General features: G+C 46.0%; 1 protein-coding gene across 3 annotated transcripts in view; it reads left to right on the forward strand.

The window, feature by feature from the left end:
* Window positions 1-25,555, forward strand: part of AKAP11 (A-kinase anchoring protein 11) — a 555,220-nt gene that overhangs the window by 223,203 nt on the left and 306,462 nt on the right. For all 3 annotated transcript variants that reach the window (XM_069640774.1, XM_069640773.1, XM_069640772.1), the window contains one exon: window positions 24,646-24,913. In XM_069640774.1, coding sequence (XP_069496875.1) covers window positions 24,646-24,913 — 268 coding nt within the window. The remainder of the gene's footprint in view (window positions 1-24,645; window positions 24,914-25,555) is intronic.

Raw genomic sequence — 25,555 nt, forward strand, 5'->3', positions numbered from 1 at the left:
TAAATAATTAAAGTTGGTAGCCTCGAACAATGGGAAAATCCCATAGAGATATATTTGCGGTCGAATATAAAAAGTAGTATCCACTGCCACCAGCCAAAACTCGATCAGGGGGGACGGAGACATGCCCCCTCGAACAACAGACCCCGGGGCAATCGAATTGCCCCGACCAGTATGTCCACAATATGATGGTTTGTACTGGTTTCTGTTCATAATTTGGGACTAGCAAAGCCAATGGTGACTTTACATGCCCTGGGAGACAGTAGTCAGTCCCAGGGTATGGAGTCTATGTTGGGGGGTCGCTACGTCACCCCTGGGTTACGGCACGGAGGGTGCTGTGTAACCCACATACAAAAAACACATGAGACCCTATGGAGTAAAAGACCCCATAGCCCATAAAACACATGGAAAGTGAAAGGAACACCTCAAATCATGTCTAAGAGTTGGAGCAAAAGAATCTCACTCTTAGCAGGAGAGAAAACAATAAACCCCAAAAATCCAGCAAAGCTGCTGGGGGACTCACTAGGTTTGGGAAATTAGCCTTACAGAGAATTCTCCCTAACAAGCACTAAGACACTTAACTGAACATCCGGGAGCCCCGTGAAGCAGCCTGGACACTGTAGAGTAAGTCAGAGAAATCACCCCAAGCAGAACGCCATCACCGCCACCTGGCTCGGGTCTCTCATAAGGCTCCTGTCTCTAGCTTCCTGCGCTGCAGCTTGCCACATCTGCCCGTGCCATAATCTTCTTCAATAAGCCGCACCTAGCACGGGCGGACAGCAAGCTTTTTATCCGGTCTGCGCTGCGTGCTGTGCACACTGTGATGCCTTTCCCGTGGAATGAGTAACAACAAAGGTGGAGGCAAGACATAGGAGTGAGAGAAATCGGAGGGACAGAGAAGGAAGACACAAGAAATAGAGTAGAATTGTTGGTCTTCTCTGTGGCAATCTACTTATACAATGCCTGGGCACAAAGGCATTATGTTCTGAAGAATGCTGTGGTAAAAAAAAAGATAATTCCTATCAAATGAATTATGCAGTATCATCAAGCTGGTATCATGCACTTTTGAGTAAGATTGGACTACTGTCTTGTGCTCTTACATTGTGAAACTAATATCTGGATTGTGAAGGGACAGTCTAGGATATCCTTGAAGGAGGTTAGATGGCCTTTCCCTGGCCACTTGACAAGAGGATCCAAGGGAGGTCTGTGTGAGGATGCCCTCATGTTTCTCACAGACCATTAAACCCTATTGAGATAGTGTGGTAGGAACACGTATGTGACCACCCCCTGTAATCTGATTTAGTCAAGGGCCACTTCTGAGGTTCCTGAATCCTCTGGCCCCAATTACTTCATGCCTTGCTTCCATTAGAGGAGGCCCAGGGGTCACTGTTGCAGAGGCCACTTTCAGTTTTGGGTTTTAGGTCCAGCTAGTCGACGGTTCCGAGCTTTGGCGACATGGTTCCTGGCACTTGACAGGTGAATGACCATGGCATGATAAAGAAGGGATAACCATGTTGTCAACGACCTTGGAGGACCATCCGGACACGGTGCAAGTAGGAGACACCGATGGCCATCATGATCAAACTGTGGAAGGCGTCCCTGGTGGTGGAAACGATCTGCGAGGAGTTTGTTCATGCGTGAGTGTTGCAACTGCATGGGGGGGAGGCCTCTTATTTCACCAATCTAAGGTCTGTGGTATTCCAAATCAGAAGTCTGGAAAACAACAGATGCAGCAAGGTAGCCCAGGTGGGCGCTACTCAGTCCACAGTATATTCAGGGACACTTTCGAAGGCTCACAGGGGCAGGGCCAGCTGATTGTTTCCTCTGGTCCAGGGGTAGAACATTGATGAAGGGCTTCTGGAGATCAGCAGAGGAGCAGTGCTTCGCTAAAACACTCAAATTAGACAATTCTGGTTGGCTGCATGAGTTCTGGGTCTTCAGCAGGATGCCCCTCTTCAAAGTGATCTTGGCTCCAACAACGATCTGCTGAACGGCTGTAGGAGTCCTACTTTTATCCCAAATTCGAGCTATAGTCACCCACCAGCTCACCAATAAAAGGGTTTCTCCACCATTCAGACTGAAAAAGCTGTCCAATCGTCTGACCACCAATCTGCCCAGCAACAAGCGCACTTTGGCCAAGATATAGACTGGGATTAGATAGAGCCAGCTCCAACATCTGGCCACAAACATATACTGCCACTTTGCCTATGAATGCCAAGGCATTCTCCAGAAAAGTGTTCAATATGTATGGCAAATCAGGTGCTGGGAGGTTTAGAAGAAGTCCAAAGTCTAAAATGTCGAAGGATTAAACAAAATCTATTTTAGATTGTTTGGTAGTGCAAAAGGCATTATACGGTAAAATGCAAAAGTGCACTCAGGAATGTAATAAAACACGGTCGAAAAAATATCACGGCCAGCAGCTTGTCCTAGTTGCATCATGCAAGTAACAACCATAAAGGTACTAAAAACAAAAGAGAAAGAGATACATCATATTCCTACCGCACTTCATGGTAAGGTGATGTATGCAGTGTAAAGCAAACAAGGAATTTCATAATGGGGGCATAGTCCCTCTGCACTGAGAGCCAAAGGGACTGAAAACAGATGAGCTAAGCAAGGTAATTGAAACAAAAAGGCTTCACTTTTCTCCAAAAGTCAGGTCTGGTTCAAAACAACAGCAATGTTTGCATAGATGTCTATAGAGGGAAAGGTGCAAAAAGAAAATCTTTCTGAACATGTCTCTATTAGGTTTTACCAGGAACTGCAAGCTTTCATGTGTGTCTGGGGCATTCTGCACTGTCTTGGAATTCTCTACATTGTTTGGCAGCTTTGTGGTGCTCTGCAGTCTCTTCTGCTGGGTACAGCGTGTCCCGTGTTAGGAGCTTGGGTGTACATAGTTGGCGAGCCCCCCACTGCTTGTTTCTGTATTTCAGTCCATGTGCTGGTGTGCTCCACAGTGGTGTATTCTGAAAGTTGTGGTGTTGAGGTGTCGGGCTGCCACAGGTTATCCTTGAGGATAGAATATGGGGGCCTCTACGAAGGTGGCGAACCAGCAGGATTTAATACTCTCCAGAGGGTATGCAGAAATGAATTGATAGGGTGATGAGTAAGAATCTAACGTAAAGAAGAATGGAAATAGGATTTTTAGTTCAGTGTATTTTGTGTGCGAGATTGGATTTAGGTGTATTGTATGAAGTTGGTGTAGGTAGCCTGGTGGGTCCTATGAGATTCCTGCCATGTTGCTTTTCGTCTTTGTTGATGAGACCTAATTGCAGCAACTTACTTGTCACTTTAGGATATTTTGTATAGTGGGGTCTGCTCACAAATATTGGATTGGGTGAGATGAGTTGACTTCACATATAGGGCTCACATAGGTTTGGTTGGATTGGTTCCCGTTTTACTAGAAAAATTGGCAATTTTCAAATATCAGGTTACATTTTAGGCACCTTGCCTTCTGTCTAATTTGGTTCCAGTGGGATCTAATATTAATGTTGTATATCCGTCTTGCACTGCTGTCGCCTGAGGAGCAATTTATTGTATAAGAACCATTTTTAAATCTGCTGCAAAGATGAACATAGCATTGAAATGGAGTGAGCCTCATGGGTCATCTTCAAGGGTGGTCACATGGCTTGATGATGGGCGGCCACATGGCATCATTTCCGAAGAACACTAGAATACTGGGCTTAATTTTCATTAGTGATTGGTGTCTGGTGCTTAACACCAATTGGCTCATTTGAAGGCAATGAAGACTACAACTTCCAAAATAAGTTGTTTGTTAAATAAAAGCCAGTTCTGCTGACCAGCCATCTGATCGCCTAGCTACGTACATGTTATTTGACGCAAGCCAAATCCCTGCAGCAGTCAGTGTTCGACTGCCATGTTTGGTTTTACTTGCTGCATGGTTTATTTTTTATTAAAGAACATTAATTGTCATGTGGTGCAAGTGCGGTAGGTAGGAAATGTCAGAGGTGAGGGTGAGGTATGGCTCACTCTAGTTGCAAATCTATGTAATTGTAAGAAGGATCCAGAGCCAGGTGCAGACTTTTCAGGTACTTTTATTGAGGATTAATACTTCAAATAAGTTGCGTGGAGAGTGCCCCCAACAGCCACATCTCTCCCCTCTCCTCCACGATCAACTGTTCTTCCAAGAACCTTCTTCTCCCAACACTCTACATTTCTGGAACACTCACACACACTCGCCTATACCCTGTTTGAATAAACACACACATTTACACCACGCTGCCCTTCTTTATTTTATGTAATGTAACCTCACTTCACCCACAGCCCTTGTACCTTCACCACTCTCCCAAAATTCCACCCTTGGCCACCATTAACCCTTCTGCTCCTGCACATATGTTTTCCAGTTGCATGGGATAGCTGTACAACACGTCTCCTTTTCTTCTCTGACAAGACCCTTCTTTACCCTTACCAAATCACCCTTCTTCACCTCCAATTCTTTCAGTCCCCTTCTTGCATAATTCCTCCCCTTCATCTTCTCTCTGTGTAATACACACCCTCTCCTCCCCTCTCAAGAAACACACTCTCCTCCCCTCTCCCAAATCCACCTCAGCCCGCTCCAACTAGGCCAGACAAACACGAGAACTTCCCTTCTTTCCTCTCATGAGTTCAAACGGTACTTCTATACAGCAAATGGTATCCAAAACGTTTGGATTCCCCCATCTCCTGCACACCTCTGTACTGCAATGAAAGTCAGACATTTAGTGTAAATTATGGAACTTGGGATCAATCAATTTTATTTAACTTCATTTTCAATCCACTTATTCATGGTAGTGTATCAAAGAATATCAAACTTCAATCTTGACATGTTTTTTCATTATGTACATTTATTCCAAAATGAAAAATTCTCAATGCGATTCTGGAATCAAGGTTCCCTTCATCAGGAGACAATCTTATCAATCTGTTAATATAATCATGAGAACACTAGGTTACTCATTTAGAAATAATATGGCAATGGCATGCTTTTACACCATCTTTAAAATCTCTGGCGTCTATTGAACCAGCCAAGGTTGAAAGGATTTCATTATGACATATATTACAGATCTGTACTGTTCTAACTTTTTGGATACCGTTTGCTTTATATTTGCTGTTCCTACCTATGTTTCTATATAGTTTTACCTCCCCAGCACCTAAGAGTTTCATTGAGTGGTTCATTCAGTTCTGTTTATTTTTTTTAATTTTTTAATCTAATTAAATGGTGTCCATTTTAAAACTTTGCATTGGTTTTCAACCGGTACTTCACCGGTCACAGCATGAGCTAACATTTTCAGCCCTCTTATCTTTCCTTCCTCCCTCACCCATACCCTTCATCCATCCTTATAGCCTCCATTATACTCCTATTAACACTTTCCTCTGCCCCATTATATTCAGGATGTACAAGGATGTCCTCTTGGCTTCACCTCACTCATCCTGAAATACTCTTTCATCACTTTTCCACAGAACTGCTTACCATTATCCGTTAAAAGAGACACCGGATATCCTTCCCTTCCAAATACAATTTCACAATCGTTCCCGTTCTTTCCTCATGGATAAACTTAATCTCCACCCACTGAGATAACATACCTATCAAAACTACAACACATTTTCCACTCCATCACCAACATCAACTGCACCCAAAATATTGATCGCCAACTCTTCCCATATATTCTGAGAAACCTCAGTACAAATCATTGGCCTTGCACATGCACAAATCCTCTTACCACTCTTCTCACACTCGAAACACACATCCAACTTTCGTTGTATGTCCTGTCTGAACCTGGCTACCAATAATCTGCCTTCAACACCCCTTCTGCCTTGGAAATTCCGACATGGCCTACATGCGCCATCTCCACCAATCATTCCTGTGATCCAATGGTTCGACTACTTTTCCAGAATGGTGAAGTATCTCATCTTCAATGCTCGACTCATCTCAGACTTTCCAATAAGTCCTCACATCTCCAGCCATCCTATCCTTACGGCGCCATGCAGATTGTAACTCTTGCATCGCTCTGACAATATCCACACCCTGTTTTATCCGTTCCATCCATTCTCCCTTACCTATAACTCCATCATGAGTTAAGAATATCTGCTTGCACCACTCCTCCTCCCCGATTTCCCCCTTGCCTCCAAACGTGAAAATCAGCAAAATCATTCTTTCCCTGCAGTTACCTCCACACTAAATGACACTGCATCCTTGCTACCCATCCTGTCAATCTTTAAAAAAATATATGTTTATTTTAAACCAAGGCAGGGTGACAACAATACAGCGTCAGCAAGACATGTAAAGCATTTTCAACAATCCCCTCAAACTCCTCACCCGCTCCCCCTCATTCTCAGTCCGGGGACTTCTCCATTGGGTCATCTATTTTGTGGCTCCTCCTGCTATGCTCCTCCTTCAGGGAGTCTCTTGGTCTTTCAGGGCCCACCGGGTACTGTTGAGCATGTAGGTCAGTGAGCGAAACTTCTGGTCATATTCCAGCACTGGGCCCAAATATTCTGAAAGCGGTGGAGGACTCCAGCCCTTGCCGCTGTTACCTTCTCAGCAATCAATATGTTCCATAGCTTCCCCCACCATTGGGATGTAAAGGGGCCGTCAGGGGCTTTCCAGCAGCGGGCGAAGACTATTTTCCCCGCTAGGAGGCAATGAGGCAACAGTTTCGCTCTGTTTCGGGAGGACTGGCAACAGTATGGGCTCGGGCTCCAGCGGGAGAGCGGTCTGGGTAATCTGCTCAATGGTCGCTAAACATAGCTTCCAGAATTGTTGGATCTTTGGGCATGTCCACCACATATGGAAAAAGGAGCCTGGTTGGCCGCACCCTCTCTAGCAAGCATAGTCAACCAGGGGGTTCATATGGCGGAGCCTGAGGGGCGGGTAGTACCAGTGCAGCAGGATCTTCTATGCGCATTCCCTGTTGGTGACACAGGTGGATGAGGTATGTGCTCGGGTCCAGATAGCCACCCAGGTCTGGTCTTCAACCGGGTGTCCCAGGTCAGCCTCCCACTAGGCCATGCATTGGGTTTTTGAGGCCAAGAAGTCCCCCAGGAATCGTCTGTATATGGTAGAAATTCTGCCACGGGCTGGGATATCCTTTAGTGTTAGTTCGAGGGGGCGAGGGGGCGGGTGGCCACCCGGAGAGGGTTTGGGGATGGGAGCACCAGTGACGTAGCTGAGTGTATGTAATTCTGTCTCTTTCCTGAAGTCAGAATATTTCCTTACATTGTTCAAATGTGCGAGGAAGATTTCCCGCGTACAGCTGTTCCAAGGTTCGAGGCCTCCCTTTATCCAGTTTTGGAAGTTACAGGGGTTCGTCCCGCGTGAGAAGGTTGGGTTGTGGAAGATTGGTGATAGGGGACTCGGTCCTCTCAGGACTCCCTTTTTTTTTAGGGCCCATTCCCAGGAATTCAGAGAATGTTGAGTCGCCAGTAGAAGTCCTTTCCATCGTTCTCTGAGGGGAGCTGGAATATGCGGAAGAAACCGTAGAGGGAGCGGGAGCCGTGACTGCTCTAATACCACCCATCTGGGGCAGTCTGTGGTTATCTGCCATGCACGAATGTGTGCCAATTGTGCTGTGACCCTGTAGGATTGTAGGTCAGGAACTCCCAGCCCGCCCAGTCTTGCGCTGCCCAGCAATGTTTTTTTGGTGATCCTAGCTTTTTTGCCCCTCCAGATAAACCTAAGCATTTTTCTCTGTAGCTTGCAAAGGTGCTGGGATAACCACTGGGAGGGAAGAACAGTCATAGAGGAATCTCGGGAGTAAGTTCATTTTGCAAGCTGGTATGCGTCCCATCAATGAGATTTCTTGGGTCGTCCAGCGCTTCAGATCCCCTTCTAGTTCTTTAAAAAGCTGAGGAAAGTTGGCCTGGTACGTGTCTTTCGGGTTTGCTGGAATGTGGACTCCCAGGTAAGGGATGGCCCTTCTCTTCCACTGAATTGGACACATCCGGGCCAGCGCCTCCTGCTCTTCCGGGGAGTGGCCGACACCCAAGGCCACCGACTTGGTGAAGTTAACTGAGAAGCCAGCAAATCGTCTGCGTATAGGGCAATTTTGTGCTGGGATGGACCAACCTGGGGCCCCTTGATATGGTTATTCAGCCTGATCCTCTGGGCGAAGGGTTCCATAATATGTGCAAAGAGCAGTGGTGATAGCGGTGTAACGCTCACCTGACTCCCACGGGGGCGCTGGCCTGGTTCGCGCTGCTGTGACCTCGTCTAAGGTGATGCGCAGGGTTCGGAAGACGGACTGGACCGGGCCTTAGATCTGGCTTGTCTGACTCGCAGAAGTATCCTTCTGTAGGTGAGAATAGGGGGTTAACTGTCTGCGGGGTAATGCAATCGGCCTCCCACTTACCCCTCTCACCCTCCTCAAAACCCTTCTGTGCTTCCCCGTAGCGTCTCACCTTAGGGTCTGGAAGGACGAGCTCTCCATCCTGCTTCTGATGCAGGGGCGCGTTGGTATCCAGTTACGTCACTGGATTTTTGGATGGGTGAGAACCAAACTTGCTTGGCTTCCAGGTAAGTTTTTCTATAAGTGGTTCCCCTTGTGTCCATGCATTAATGTTCTAATGCTAATGTCTTTTTCCCCATAGGGGCCGGGGTACGGAATGCCGGGGAACAGGCACCGATCCGAGGTGAGCGGTGAAATCCTTATGGAAATCAGGTAGGTCTTTAATGAGTGTTTTGGTAATGTCTTTTCATTCACTCATTAACGCTGTTGTCTTTTTCCCCTTAGGGGCCGGGGTCCGAAAATGCCTGGATGCGGCGCGGACCCGAAATGAAAAGGGAATGACCCAACAGGTAAGTCTTGACATGGAGTTTTAGCTTCCCTTTTCCCTTCTTTCTCTCACCTTTGTTCTTGTCTTTTTCTCCCTAGGCGCGGGGGCGCGACTGCGAATCCGGATGGTCGCTGCTGAACATGGAGGCGCCCTGTAAAGGTGAGTAGAATGCGGCGCTGCAGTGATCGATGCGATGTGCTTTTAAAAATAAAAGTCTTCCTTTTCAGGATTGTTGGCGAAATGTCTCTGGGATGCAGATTTAGCAGGTGAGGCATTTTCCTTCTTCTGTTCTCTTGTTCCCTTCCTTTGCAGGTCATTCAGGATGCTGGCAGGTGTGGCAGAAGTCAAGATGCAGGAGCAGACACGGTGAGCGTCCAGCTGCTAGATGCAGAACAACGCGAAGCACGTGTGGCTGATTGGGTGTGGTTTAAATAGCCTTGGAAGAAGATCCTAGAATGTGTCCTTCCTCCAATCAGGTATGTATCCTTCCCCGACCACGCACAGGTGATAAATGAGTCCCACAGGTAAAGTAGTTCCTTTCAGGCCTCAAGGAGGCCGGGGTTCTGCAGCATGGTCTGCATCAGGTAAGTGCACCCAAACACTTTCATAATGAGCCTGGCGCCTATGGCGCCAGGACTGACGTTTTCTATGTGCCTGGCGCCATAGGCGCCAGGACGCTGTCCAAAGGGCCCCTATAAGGGGTTGCTGGGACCTTCCCCGGGGACTTGATGTCCGCTTTCGGGGACGCAGGGCCTGAGCCGGCTCCCCGGGAGCGGGCATCGTGACAAGCGGGCAGCCCTGTCTGGTTCCTTAAGTCAAGGGGATCGGGGCAGAAAGGGAGCCGTTGATCCTCAGTAAGGTCTTTGGCGATTTATAGTTGGCCAATACCATAGTCTGGAACGACAGCCCAAACCCAAAGGCCTCCAGGGTGAGGCTCATAAACGACCAGTCCACCCTGTCAAATGCCTTGATGGCATCTAAGGCCAATAATACCAACCCTTGGGAGTTTCGGCAGGCGAGGTCTACCAGGTTGAGGGCTCTGTGTACATTATTCCCTGCTGCTCTGTTCAGGATAAAGCCTGCCTGATCGGGATGAATTATATCAGGTAGTATGCGTGATAGGCTATTAGCGAGGATTTTGGAGTATCGGTTAGCGTCTATATTCAGCAGGGCTATTGGCCTATAGGAGGCTGGGTCCCTCGGGTCCTTCCCTGGCTTGGGTAGGACGACAGTGGTGGATTCCTGCATTGAGGGGGTCACCAACTTCGTCTCCCTAAAAGAGTTGAAGAGTGCCACCAAAGGGGGGACCAGCTGGGGTTTGAATGTTTTATAGAACCTGGAGGAGAATCCGTCTGGGCCCAGGTCCCGGGATTTAATAGCTTCCTCAACCTCCTCACATGTGATCGGCGCCTCCAGGCTGTCTCTAGACAAATTGGGCAGTCGGGGCAGGGCCGCTCCCCGAGGGTATTCCTTCTGTTTAGACTGGTCCCGCGGTGGTGCTGTCATTACCTGGGCTAGGTGGTCAGATGCTAGCTGTTGTTTTTTCTGTTCTGCATATTGTATCACTCAATGTGGGTCTCGCAGGCCGATGATGGTGTTGGCACGTTTTGTTTTGACCAGTTTAGCTACCAGCAGCTTGTTCGCCTTATTCTTCGCATAATAGAATTGCTTGGCCTTGGCCATTAGTTGTGCGGTGTGTTCGGCTTAGTGGGCCTCTAGCTTTTTCCTGGCAGTGCGGATAGCTCGCTGTGTCCTGGGGTACCCGTCTTTTTCCTTTTGAGCGTCCTCTGCTGCTTTAAGTTCCTCCTCAAGGGCCAGCCGGGTCTGTCGCCTGTTACGGTGGAAGGCCACCCCTTGTGCGATCAGGACTCCCCTAATCACTGCCTTCAGGGCGTCCCAGTTGTTTGCTGGGGAGGTGTCTATGACTGGGTTTTCTCTGAAGAAATTCTTGATCGCTGTTGCGGTCCTGTCTCTTACCGACATGTTATTAAGGATTGGATCGTAGAGAGTCCATCTACGTGGAGAGTTGGGCTTGGGTACGTGTGCCCGGATCTCCATGATTACTGTGGCATGACCAGATAGGATCCTCGGGCCGATAGATACTTTGTTGGCGTAGGCAAGCATCTGGGGGGATGTCAGTAGGAGGTCAATCCTTGAGACGGTTCGGTAAACATAGGAATAGAAAGAGTAGTCTTTTTCGGAGGGGTGAAGCACCCGCCATGAGTGCACCACCGCCAGGGACCTAAATAGACGTAGGAGGCTGAGCGCCTGAGTAAAATCTCTGGGGGTGGGGGGTGAGATTTATCTTTCGTAGGTCTGGTACTCCATTAAAGTCACCTCCAATTATAGCATGGCCTTCTATGAAGCGTGAGAGGGAGGAGCCCAGCGTGTCGTAAAAAACTGTTTGCCCAGAATTGGGGGCATATACTGAAATAAAGGTGTAAAGGTCTCCCAGCAAGAGGCATTTGATTGCTATAAATCGTTTTAGAATCCAGGATCTGGGGGTTTAAGTCTTTCCTGAGGCAAAGAACTGAAATGGGTATAGTCGGGAGCGGAGTCGCCCAAAGTCTGCCGGTATTAGGTGAGTCTCCTGAAGCAGGGCCACCGCTGCATCTTCGTCTTGAAGTTTTTGCAGGATAGACTTCCGCTTGGCATGGGAGTTCAGCCCATTGACATTGAGGGAGAGAAATTTTAGGTTTTGATGTTCCTGGGCTGGGTTCCTCCCTGTTATAGCGTCCGGGGGTGAGAGGTTGGAAGGGAACGGATTAACCGCCATCTCGAGTGAGAGCTGAGAGTATGTCATCCTGCTCTTGAGGTTTTAACAGTAGCCCCCAAAGGGAGGCCGTAACTTTAACTGACGGGGGGGCGACATTGTGGGTTCGGCCAATCCCCTGGCCAACCGGGCCAATCAAGTTAGTAGAAATAATATGGGATTCCAAGGACTCAAAGGTGGACCGTACCTTGGAAATGGGCATGGGCTGTGGGTGTGGCCCGCTGCAATGGTTGTAAATATTCTTAAACTGGGTTGGAGTTAGTGATTTCCCTTAAGCTAGAGTTGGACGGTTGGTGAGAGCGTGAAGCGGAGACCCGTCGGGTGTGGTCCCGTACCCTATCATTTCCTCCTATTGCTCTGCGGCACCTTCGACCATGAGGACCGCCTGGGCTTTGGGGAGGAAGCAGCCTCAGAGTCATTGGTGGCCTCCGGGCTTGGTGAGGCTGTCTCTTTGAGTGAGGATGAGTGCATGATTTTGTTAGTATCTTCGAGGTGGCTGATTCTCCATAGGGTGCCAGTGTATGAGAACTGTAGGGAGGTTGGAAATAGCCATCTGTATCGGACCTGGTGCTCCTGGAGGAAGAGAGTCAGAGGCCAGAGTGATTTCCTCTTTTGGAGAGTAAGGAGTGAGAGGTCTTGGTAGGTCTGGAGAGGTGAGCCCTGGAAGGAGAGTTCATTTCGTGAACGGCTGATTGCTGAGTTGGCCTCCTTTGTGGTGAAGAAGTAGAACCTGGTGATGACATCTGGGGGGAGGTCCAAGTCCACTCCCCGACGTGGGCGCAGCCTTTGGGTGCGATCTAGCAGAAGTTGGGTTTTGTCCAGTTGTGGGAGCAGAGATTGGAAAAAGTCCCCAACATATTCCGCCAGGTTTTTGTCCAGAACGGAAGACGGAATCCATCGGATCCAGAGGTTATTGCGGCAGGCCCTATTTTCGAGATCTTTCTGTTTAAATTCGAGGATTTCATGTTTGTCTTGTAAGGTACTGATTGAGCGTTGGATTTCCCCCAGTGTGGTTGCATCGTCCTGAGAGCGGACATCGATCTCCCCCAGTCTCTGCTCCATCTCAGTCACCCTTTGATCGTTATGTTGTAGCTTAGTGGTGAGTTCCGTCATGCAGGATCTAAATTCAGATTTGATATCAGCCATGAAAGCCAATATGTCCCCTTTAGTGGCAACGGCTTCTCCTTCTATTTGGGGTTTCTGCGGGGTAAGCTTGGAGGGGTTGGGCTTCTGTCCTTTATCTATCAACCTGAACAAGGTGGCGATATCCTAGTTCTTCCCAGCTTTTGATTGTTTAGCCATACTGATGGTTTGGAGGGGGGGGGTGGATGGTGTTGAGGTTTCCCGTTGGCGTCCGGTTCGGGAGGCCTTTGGTTGGGGCCAGAGCTTTGTGATCCTGCAATTCGTTGGAGTGGGGGCTCCAGTGCCACGGCTCGAGTCCGATTAGTGTAGATGTTTGAGTAGGTTGTGACCTCCTAGTACTGGATGAGGAAGAGAGGGAGACTATGGTATCTCCGGTGAGGGATGGGGTTGTGGTGTTGTTCCCCGCTCCGTGGGATGGGGCAGAGAAGGGGGATGCAAGTGCGGGCTGGGGCGCCCCAGGAAGCGGGCAGGGGGAAGGAGAGGTGTTGGAGCTGCCCCGGGAGTGCTCCAGATCAGCACAGCTTTCTTAGGGCAGACAATGAGGGTCCAAGCTGCTTCAGGCCATCCTGTCAATCTTATAGATACCTTATGTAGCCCCTTTGACTCAAATATCACCTTCAAAGTCAGAACCCCATACAAACATTCTAAACTTCTCCACCGCCCAATGACATGCTAACGCTTCCTTTTCAATTACTGATTATCTTTTTTCTGGGCCCTTTAGTACACGCAATGCATATAGAATTACCTGTTCTTCTCCATCCTCACACTTGAGACTGCACTGCACCTAGTCCTACATCACTTGCATCAACCGTAATAATAGATTTCATCCGTGTGTCAAATTGAGCTAAAGGAATTGCCAAGTCTATATCCTCCATCTTGTGGAATTCGCTCTCACACTGCCAATTCCATTCAAATTCCACCTCTTTACTCAACTTTCCCATTTCCACAACTTTTCCTGCAACATTTTTCACAAACATTTGATAGAATTGTACCATACCCAGAAAGGAACGCAGTGCCGCCTTACTTTCTGGTGTTTTCATTTTCTTAATGCATTTGACTCCCCTTTTGGATGGACACCTCCTTGCAACACCTCATGCCCCAAGTGCTCAACAACCTGTTTTCTGGTACTGTAAAACCAATTTTAAATTGTCATTGTGTTCCTCCTCAGTAGACTCCCCTATAAACCAGTATATCATCCTGAAAACATAGTGCATTCCGCATATCACCAAATAATCTATGCATTGCCTTTTGAAAAACTGATGAGGCTGACACAAGTGAAAACGGCATTCTGCAAAACAGAATTACTCCTTCATGGGTTATGAAGCATATGCATTTCTGTGACTCTGGCTACAGAGCAATCGGGTAATACGTGGGTGAAAAATATAATTTTGAAAATAATTTCCCCTTAGCAATCATGCTCAGCATCTCCCCATTTTCGTTAGAGGATGCCTTTCTACCACCACACACTTATTCAGTTGCCTGAGGTCTACCCACAACCTGATGCTTCCATTCGACTTATTTGCCATAACAGTGGACAACACCCACTGTATAGCACTTGCTCCCTCTATTATTCCTCCATCCTACCATTTTTTAACTCTGCTTTTACACTTTCTCTCAAAGTCAAGGGTACTGGTTGAGCTTTGGATGCTACGGGAACACTTCCTTCTTTCTAAATAATTTGATGTGCCATTCCTCTGTCTTCCAATTATTTCTGAGAATACTGGCGCATGGAGTGCATCCACCGAACTCCCTCTCTGTAAATGTTTTTGTTCTCCCTATCCTTAAATTCGTTACAAATACCTCTCCGAAAGTCTTTCTGCCTTTTGAATTCAAAATTTCCTATGAAATGTCTTAAGAGCTTGATGCTGTCCATATTATAACTTCCTGTTTTGATGTCTTTGGGAGTCGAATTTTCCACTTTCCCTTCCAATTCCTAATAGAATACGTTTCTCTCTATCAATGTCACTTTAGCACCAGAGTCCACCATTATCCATAATGTCTTTCCATTTACTAAAACACTTGTCATGGGGCTTTCACAATCATCATCATCCACCTCACATTCCATCATGTTTACTGTAACTACTTCTACATGCATACTATCTTCGTCTTCTGATTACGTACATATATATTGTGGTAAGCAGACATAATTATTACAAGGTTTTATTTAAATAAAAGGAAAACGGCCTATCTATCCCTAAGAATAAGGGGTTTGCCTACCTAACACAAATTTAACTATGGTGCTCATTGTCGGGAATGTAGTCCAAACCAATAGTCCGTCCTATGTCAAAAAGCTACCCTATTCTGACTCTACCACTATTCAATTGACAAAAGAAAGATAGAGGGGCTCGGGAGAATGGCTCCCTTCTGCTGGTCAGGCTTCTCAAATCTTACTGGTCTATCTTCACATACTTTCTTCAGATTATATGAACCAGTTCCTTTAGTTCCTCTAGGGGATTCTTCAACCTGCTGGGCTTCCACTTTCTGTTCTTAAATATTGTTTTCCGGTTTTACAAGATAGGGTCTCAGCAATTGTTCCTTTGGGATTCTTGCAGCGTCTTTTTATAATTTTCCACACTAGGTTGATTTATCAACCTCTTTTTAGATTGACGGAGTTGAGCTTCACAATGTCCTTTACCACCTTTGTGATATTCACCCTTGTTGGACTTCCTGAGTTGTTTTATGTTCTCCGGTTTAACTTTTTTTTTTATAACCACTGTACTGTATTCACAACTACATGGTTGTACTCTTCACTTCCTTTGAGGTAGTCACGACCACTGGGAGGAATAGGAGCAGTCCATTGGTACTCGTTTGTTTGTTTGTTTTATTAATTTATAATGCGCACCAGACCGGAGGGTAATAGGGCGCAGCAGTACAGGATATGCAAAGCTTACATAGGTTACATAGTTACACATATAATTAGTTAACAATATATACAGTTTGTATCACTAGTACAGTGAATTATATACAAGATAATAAACAGTTTGCAGGAGGTATATCATCAGGGTAGTGGGGGATAAGTATTGCTAGCTAGCAGACCTGTTGTTTCAGATGGTTAATGTAATTGTATCTGAATTTAGAGTATGATTTCTCCTCGCGTATAGTGTGGGGTAGTGAGTTCCATACCTGGGCTGCCCGGTGAAGCTGGCACCTCCAGCCTTGGTGAGTATAAATCTAGGAATGATAAGTGTGTTGGCATTGGAGATTCTTGCGGGTCTGGAGGATCTTCTTTCTACAAATTTGTCAGAGAGGTAGGGAGGAGCCATGTTGTTGAGGGCTTTGTGAGTAAGAGAAGCTACTTTCAGGAGTATTTTATCTTGGGTAGACAACCAGTTGTTATTACGCCTTATCTTAGAGATGTGTGCTCGTCTAGGGATACCAAGGACAGCTCTCAGGGCGTTGTTTTGTAGAATTTGAATTCTGTGTATGATATGTTTGTTGGCCCCGATATATAGGGCGTTGCAGTAATCGAGTCTAGATAGAGCAAGAGCTCTAGCTAGAATCATGCAATTGTCATTATAGATAAAGTGTTTGCCTGCTCTGGTAAACTTACATGTGTAAGCTGTGGCCAACGCCAATGAGTTCACCTGTTTGTTGAAGGAGAGGGTAGCATCTAGGTGGAAGCCAAGAGTCTTCACCTCCCTAGCTACCTTAATAGTGTTCCCATCAATCTCAAAGGCAGAGTAGTTCTGTCCTAGTTTTTTTAGATTAGAGTGGTTGCCCAGAATGATTAACTCTGTTTTATCATCATTCAGGCATAGACCATGAGTGGCCATCCATGCCTGGATGATGAGATACACCCTATTTACCAAGGCCAAATCCTCACTATAATCACCTGAAAGCGGGGGAGAATCTGGGTATCATGTGCATAGTTAGTGTAGGTGATACCAAGAAGGTCCAGACCATCAAAGAGGGGCTTAGTAAATATGTTGGGGATACACAGGAACACTGGGGCACGCCGCATGAGACGGGGATTGGGTCAGCTGCATCTGTGGGGGAAAACACCCTCATGGTCCTTTCTCTGAGAAAGTATTCAACCCAGGTAATGGCTTCTTTGGAGAAGTGTGCCGTGGAATAGAGGTGGTTGCAAAGGACTTTGTGGTCTACAAGGTCGAATGCGTCCGAGAGATCCAGAAGTAGGAGAAGGGCTAATTGGCCTTTGTCTCTTAGCTCATCAATTTGGGCTTTCAGATCAAGGAGAGCGGTCTCGGTTCCATGTTGTGGACGGAATCCTGACTGTTTTACACCTAAGAGCTTGTGACATTCTAGGAATTGTTGGGTTTGTGTATAGGAAATCTTGTCTAATATTTTTAATAGAAAGGGGACTGTCGTGATGGGACGGTAGTTGGTAGGAATGAGGAGGTCTAAGGATTGTTTTTTTAGCAATGGCAGTACCCATGATTGTTTCAAGTTGGATGGCACAGTGCCTGATGTGAAGGAGGCATTTACAAGTTTAGTTATGAAGGGAGAGCGTTCTCTTGCGGCATATTTTATAAGTTGTGTGGGGCACAAGTCACCTTGGCAGTTGGAGGGCTTGAGAGAGAGGATGAGAGAGAGAGGATGACTTTCTCCACTTCTCGTTGGGTGTTTTTGTGAATCTAAAATGGGTGGTAACGTTTTGTTCTATGGGGGGGTGGGGTTGGTGTTGGTTATGGGTGGTTGATTAAGGGCTGCTTTCGTGACCGATATTTTATTTTGGAGCATGGTAACTTTGTTGGCTAGAGCTTGTTGTATTTCTGTGCACCAGGCTTTATCTTTTATGCATACATCTGGGATGGGAGTAGGCGACTCTAGTTCTTTTAAGATAGCAAAAAGTTCCCTGATACTTGAGTTGGCTGAGGAGATCTGTTTGTTATATGAGTTACGTTTGGCCAAGATAATTTCCTTCTTGTATTGTGAGGCGATTTCTATAAGTTTGTTTTTATGATCATCTGTTGGGGTAAGTCTCCAAGTGGATTTGCAACTTCGTTTGAGTTGAAAGAGATCTTTCAGCTCGGGGGGTGAACCATTTGTTGAGGTGGGCTTTGGGTTTACTTGGTCTGTATTTTAGAGGGGCGATGTTGTCAAGAGTGATTTGTATGATTTTGTTATATTCTTCTACAAGCATCTTTGGGGCGGAGTGCTCATTTAGTTGGTTGAGGGTGGTTAGGATGGCAGGAATAACTTCATCCTTGGTGATATTATTTTTGTTCCTAGTAGGGCATGAGGGTGCCAAGTGGGCTGTAGGAGTTGGCCTAGTGGTTAATAAGTCATAGGTTATTAAGTGGTGGTCTGTCAAAAGTTGTGGGGAGATGGATGTAATGGAAGCGGAGCAGTTGTATTCCGCCATCCAGTCCAGGGTTCTACCTTTATTATGGGTAGGTTCCGTAATTTTTTAGGTAAATCCTAGTTCAGTGAGGATGTTAGACACATTAGTGGCCTGTTTGTCTGAGGGGGGTCAATATAACCTAGATTGAAGTCTCCAAAAATCAAGAGTTGAGTGGAGGTTTTGAGATTGGTAGATAGTAGACAGTTAATGTCTTCTTCAAAAGTACCCATGGTGCCGGGAGGCCTATAAATGAGGCGGATAGTAAGGGTCTGGGAGTTATGAAGTTGGAGTTTGATAGAGCATACCTCGCAGGAGTTTAAGTCTGGAATAGAGGTAGTTCTCATGTTGAGGCTGATTTTGGCAATGATGGCAACGCCACCACCTTGCATGTTATTTCTATCTTGTCTCAGGATGGTGTCTCCTTCTGGGATTGCTAGGGATAGTAGGGGTCCAGCTGCCTCGTGCAACCAGGTCTCTGTAATGGCGAGGAAGTCTAACTCATTAGCTAGTTTGAGTTCACAGATGTCGATAGCATACGCTGTTAGGGATCTGGTCTTTATTAATCCGCCTTTGAGTGGAAGGGCTGCGGTGGTGGTTTTAGTTTGATTGGTTTTGATAGAGGAGGTTGGCGGTGACCTAGTTGTACGATTAGTACTGTGTTGTGTGATGGTTCTTTTGTTGGTGACAGGTAGGGATCTAGTCAGTGGCTCATGTAGTCTCGTGAGTCTGGCTCTCAGTCTGGAGTTTCTGGTAGGTGGACGACAGGGTAAGCTTAGTGTTTCGTTAGTAAGTTCAGTGTTGGGTCAATTGGTGAGATTGACTTGCTCCATGGTGGTGCAGTGGAAGGAGGCTATGTGGGTGGGGTTATGTTGGAGAGTCTTGGTAGTGAGGTGGAAGATAGTGCCTGAGGTAGGGCAGGGTAGGAGCAGTAGGTGAGTGATGGACCAAAGGCAGAGTGTTAAGATGCTCATGGTGTATTGGTATAGAATTGTAGGGCTTATAAGCATGTGCTTACATGCACAAGTGGGCTAGATGCAAAAAGCAAGTATAAGGTACAAATGGGCTAGATACCAAAGTCAGGTATAAGGCACAAATGGGCTAAATGCAGAAATCAAGTATAAGGCACAAATGGGCTAGATGCGCAAATCAAGTATAAGGTACAAATGGGCTAAATGCAAAAAGTATAAGGCTCAAATGGGCTAAATGCAAAAATAAAGTATAAAGCACAAATGGGCTAAATGCAAAAATCAAGCATAAGGTACCAAATGGGCTAGATACCAAAGTCAGGTATAAGGCATAAATGGGCTAAATGCAAAAATCATATATGAGGCACAAGTGGGCCAGATGACAGTCAATTCGCAAGGCGCAAGTGGACTATGTCGATAATGGTGGTCCAGGTGGTTGCATGGTTACAGGTGCCTTTGGGTATATAAGGTTACTGCTTGGCTGCTGAGGTACAATGGCAGCAGCAGGCTAGTGCAAAATAGTCAGAGATTTCACAGGGAGCCATGGGCAGCAGCAGGCCCGTTCAGCTCAAATAAATCAATTGAGACAGTGGGTTGCTGCGTTGTCATAGGAGCCAGATAATTGAGGGCATGGTGGTTTAGACGCAATATGAGGTGGGGGTACCATGTATAAATGCTAAGTAAGCATGGTAGGCAATTACTTACAGCAATATCCTGTTGGCTGTTGAACATGATGAAATGTAACCGGATAGTCTTTGCTCTTTGTTTTTGGCAGCGGCCTGTTGAGATTGGGAACAGTGAGGTGTTTGGGGGGATCGGGAAGTGCAACCATGCGCAAACAGGGGCAAACAGGATCCAGTGGCCTTAAGAGGCCTTTGGATGGCCGCCGGCTAGAAGTTTGTATTTAAATAGAAATACAAATACACATTGCTTAGCAACGTGGAGGCGTCTCAGCCTCGTTTTCGTTCCGCATCGCGCCTGACATTTTGAATATGTGGGATGTCGGTGCGTGCAGTTTACAGGCTGATTTTATGGCCCTTGGATGTCAGGGAGGCGATGGGGTGCCCAGGCAGGGCATGATTTGGCAGCAGCTGGTGTCTGTGGGTGCAGGGAGGCAGGTTCCCTCTCTGATGTGGCGCGCTCCTCGCAATTCAGCTTTTTAGGGTCCTCCTTCTTGGTGAGTGTGGGGGCTCCTGCCCTCTCCACGAGCGGGGTCACAGATGAGGGGCAAACAAGATCCAGGTGCCTTAAGAGGCCTTTGGATGGCTGCCGGCGGAAGTTTGGATTTAAATAGAAAGACAAATACACGTTGCTTAGTAACGTGGAGGCGTCTCAGCCTCATTTTCGTTCTGCATCGCGCCCGACATTTTGACATCTTCATATAACTTCATATATTCTTCCTGCCCTTCTCCCCTCCCGGGTCTCCTGCCATTCCCATTACCTCCTCTTGGCTGGGTTGGCATCACCAGTTCTTCCTCTGGGGTCGGGTTCGTTCTGCCATGCCAAACACTTGCTGCATTCCTTTCTTCCTTCTTTTCTGTGCGGTTCCACAGAGACCTTTCTCCTACGGTCTTAGCGTTGTTCAAGGACCAGACAGTCCACCTCCTCTGGGTCACTCCACTGCCTGGAGCTGTCTCACAAAGACACGGTTCGGCTTCCTTCATGCTCTATGTGTCTCTCTCTCTCCCTCGTTGGTTGCAAGCGCCCTCTCGACCGAGGCCTCCCGGTTTCTCCTGGCTTCTCACTCTCTCCAGGTTCGAATGTCCCGGGTTCTACCAACAACATACGTTAGTCCTTTTCTTTTTATGTTGGAGTGGTGGGTCCTCCCCAGCGTAGACCTATAGTGCTTTGTATCTCCTCCTTGCGTATTCCTCATTACTCGCTCCATCTTCTTCGTCCCAGTATGGTTGGCTTTCAACCACTGATTACTCTTCATGTTTTGCGCGTTCTTCTTCTCAGTATTTTGGTTATTCAGTTGAATTATTTCTGTGAAGTTACAATAACAAACAGTGCTTTTTAACTGCACACTTCCTTGGAGTGCGCTTCCGGTATTCCTTTTCTGAACTTTTAAATCATACAAAAATACATCTTTGGATGGTTATGCACATCTTTGTTTATTATTTTCTTTCCAACATAAAGTTTCTTCTTCAAATAACCATATCCTTTTTGTCTCTCAACATGTGTTTCTCCACGTTTAACACACGTGGTTCATCAGGAGAGTTTTCTAATATAAAACAAGAAAAACGTTTTTTTGCTTCACTATATAAACCCAAATGCACTGTTTATGTACAACAATTTGGGTGGTAGAGGCAAACCACCAATTAATATATTCATTTAGCATACTCACCAATTTTTTCGAATTCGGTAATATTCTCAATTTTTAAATCCCTTTTTTTAAAGTTATTTCTTTCATTTATAGCACAACATTTATCCTTTCTTATCTTCCAGATGAAAAATATATGGGATTTCTGTGAAAATCAGAAGTAAAATAAATAGAGTTTTAAGCTTAGGTTAAGTTTAAATAATCCCTATAGTTTTGGTGTCATAAAGTATCCCTTTGTCTGCTCTCCTCACCTTATTTATCCCGGTGTGATTGCCTTCAATCCTTCTCAGTCCGTGCTACTGTGAGAGTGATTTGAATCCTCTTATTTATACTCGCGGGCCCGCTACGCGTGACGTCATCACGCCACGCAACGCAATGACGTCATGCGTTGCGTTGCGCGATGACATCACGCGTTTTACCTACACGGCCGGCGGCCATCTTAGCTTTTGAATAAGCCATGTGTTTTGCTTTATTTCAAACACACTAATTCAAGGTCAATAACAAACAGTGACTTGTGTTGGATGGTTCCCAGGAAGTCCTGATGGTATTTTGGATTTTTCATAGAAAGTTTTAGGGAACTCCTTGGCGGAATGCGAGTCCTTGTTCTCAAGAGGGAAGTCTCACCCTGTGAGGTCCCATATACTGCCACCAATAGGGGGAATGGTGCGTAGCGGTCTCGCCTCCCTAAACTCACAGGGAAGGCCTTCCATCTGGGGAGAAGTGACGAGGTCCTGTTAATCATTACAATATCCTTCTACAAATTTTATATTTCTTTTAGGAATCCTGGATTTCATTGGAAATATTTACAGCAGCTAGCAAAATGACCCCACAACTTGCATTTTGTACACATCACTTCTCTTGCTGAACAAAGAGGTGAATTTGTTAACAATGGTGAATAAAATGTATTGGAATGTACGTGCTATTCTTTATCGGCACTTCCTTGTTGCTTTCCCCCTTTTTTCTTTCTGCGGACACATCAATTTGCTAGCAGCACTCCTTATTTCCTTTTAAATACTATTTTTCCGTGGGAACACTTAGCGCATCCAACGCTTCTTCACATTGCTTGGCAACGCTTCACAGCGACCTGCCAGATGTCACTTGCGCGTTCTTTGTGTTGCTTGGCAATGCTCCAATGCGACGTGCTAAAAGTCTGTATGTCGCACAGTCCTTTTCTTTAATGCGTGCTGGAAGCGAGTGCTCTCAGAGCGCCCCCTTTCCGATACCCCCAGCGACACAGGGAATTGACCCACCTTTGGGATAAGGTGGTACACAGGGTGGTACATGATCAGCAAGGTTCCACAAATCTCGCTGCTTCAAAGACGCGCGTAGCAGATGCTATGCTCTGATGTCACACCTGGGTGGGGGCGCTGACCGGTTCACTCGTCACCAGTGGAATAAGGATCCAGAGCCAGGTGCAGCTTTTTCAGGAACTTTTATCGAGGATTAATACTTCAAATAAGTTGCGTGCAGAGCGCCTCCACCAGCCACATCTCTCCTCTCTCCTCCATGCCTCTATGGATCTTTCAAGAACCTTCTTCTCCCAAGACTTCTCAGACTCCCACACACACACACTCACTCCAGCACCTATACCCTATTTGAATAATCACACACACATTTACACTACAGTAATATTGGTAGAACCAAACCTTTCGTGGAAAAACGGGGCGAAGAGCAAACAACTGTATAGCCCGTTCTGAATCCATCCACTATGTGAAGCTGCTGAAATCACAATTTGTCCCATAAAAAGTTCTATTTTGAAATAAAACCCACACACCCTAATCACTATCGTCACAAGATGTGGTAACAAACGCCAATTTGAGCAGGTAGTGCGAGAGATGTTTCTCCATTGTATCTTGGTGTCCAGTTTGGTGCAGTATCTCGTTCTCTCTCTTTCACTGTTACAAAAATGTACTCAAAGTCATTTACTGTAATGGCTGCTTTGCAGTTCTGCAGGAATGCGTTGCGCAATCGCAGATTTGTTGGAAGCAAAGCCCAGGTCAGTTCAGCATAACCATCAGCAGCTCATAGGTCATTGGGGCACACTCGCACTCTCCAGTCTCTCCGCTCTAAGTCTTCGTAGGGCTGGGAAGGCTGATGAGTTTTCTTGGGAGCTGCTGGATTCAGAATCTCTGAGCCAGCAATAAGATGCAACTTACTCCCAGCTGTCAAATCTCACCCTACATGTGTTGCAGAGGTGCACAGAACTGTGCATTAGTGTACATGTGCAGAGTTCAAGATCGTAGTGGCAGTCTAATGGGTAGGAGGGCAGAATCCCAAGGCTCTTTGTGAAATCGCCACTACAGGGTGCAGAGGAAATAAGCTATGAAGCAAGGGGAGATGTTTGTGATACTTTATTTTTAGGGGCATAGGTCTGCAGATTACACGTACAGCCCCTTCCTTTCTCAAAGCCTTAGAGACAGCAAATATTTCAGAAATGTTTCTGAGCATGCCTGGTGGTGCTGGCAAATCCAACTAGGTTGTGAAGGAATGGGGAGAGCAGCAATTAAGAGAATAGGAATCAACAATTTTCTTTTTTAATGGCCTCTACTACCAGACACATATTTAAGGCATGGTGCAGCGTATCTTTAAAGAGTCATAACCATCTAAAACTATTTGTTTGCAGCTGAACAGCTTCCACCTCAACCGAAACCTGAAATTTTGGACTTTGAATTTTCAGCAGTCGCTCTCTCAGCCCTTGAATTGTCAAGCAGCAAGGAGGTTTTGACCTTAGAGGTTTTGGGAATCCACCTGCCTCCACCTGTACGACTGCTGCTGATGTGCTAAAGGAGAGTTCCTAATGCATGCCCTGATGCTAGATATAAGGCTGATCCTCCATTATTTGGTTTGTCTGCTTGATTTGACACTATTGATCACATTTTGCGAATGATTTGCAGACTAGTATAAAGTGCACATATGATTGACCCTCTTATGAAGAAATTGTTTCCAAAAGTTTAAAATGGGGAATTGTCTCTCCACCAGCAGGAAACTATTCTGGTACAACATGGTCCCTCCCTCTTGCCATTACTCATTGTATGCCACATGTTAGCTGGAACAATTCATCAGCACAGCCTTTATTACCAGGATGTGGACGTTTCTTATTTTCAACAATGGGCATGGGCTATTGAAATTAGGGTTTATGGACTTTTTCCTAGTCAGAAAGAAGACCATCCAACGGCGCTTGATGCACCCAATCCTAATGCAATAACTCTGTAACTGTATATATTTCATGTGATGCAATGTGTTTATTACAACTATGCCTTCATGTAGATTCCAAAACCCCCCACCAGGCCATATGGGCCAAATAATTGTAGCTCTATCTGTTAAACCTATTTCAAGTCAAATGTTGTGACCAATTGTTTTCATTTCATTATAGAATCCCCTTTCTCGAATACTTTGTGTGATGAGGACATCACCTACATTCCCAAGGGTCAAAATTGATTCTATATTCAACCTACTCAGCAAATACACCACTAGTGTGAGATACATAGTAGATCTTCACTCCCTGAACAAGTTGCACCCTGAGAATTCACACCCAGAAGATGACGACACCAACCAATCAGTGTCTTCTATAGAAGATGATTTTGTCACTGCATTTGAACATTTAGATGAAGAAGAGATTCCTGCTGCAAATGAAGTTGTGGGTGAGTTATCATTGTGTACCTGATTGTGTAATTTGTTGCTGTGTGCTGTGTTGGTTTAGGGGGATCAGGTCTTCATAGAAGCATTACAGGGCTTTGATAGTTTATACATCAGTCGGCATGTCATTGGTGCACCCAGACTTGTATCAAGTGAGAGTCATAGTTAGAAATCACATTCTATATAAGAGAACAATAATTGCTCCTTTTTAACCTTTCAGTACAATTGTATTTGGTGGCAGTTGCTGAAATTGCATTTAAATGAAATGGGAGCTTGGAGTATGCACATCTGTAACTCATCACATTTCTATGGTTCTACATCATTACTTGGAAGGCTTCTGAAAGGACCGAGATGCACATTGCTGAGGTACCTAAATAGTCTTTGGCCTTGTAGGGTCAGGCCTCTGCAGTCTCTGGCTCCTCATAGTCAACAAGTGGTAATATGTGTTCTATCCCTCTACAAGTCTGTCTTTTCTGGTAGTAGGACCTCTTTCGCTGGCAGCTCTACTCTGGTGTGGAAACAAGAGGAGTAAAGATGAGCTTGTCTTCAATGACTTCCGTGCCTGGCCTAGCCCCTTTTATGTGGTCGATAGGGCCTCCCCTTCTTGTGAAGTTGCCATACCAAACCCCTTCCTTTCCCTACTTTTT

Source organism: Ambystoma mexicanum, chromosome 7q (genome assembly GCF_040938575.1).
Source record: "Ambystoma mexicanum isolate Mex_15411 chromosome 7q, UKY_AmexF1_1, whole genome shotgun sequence".
Taxonomy (NCBI): Eukaryota; Metazoa; Chordata; class Amphibia; order Caudata; family Ambystomatidae; genus Ambystoma; species Ambystoma mexicanum.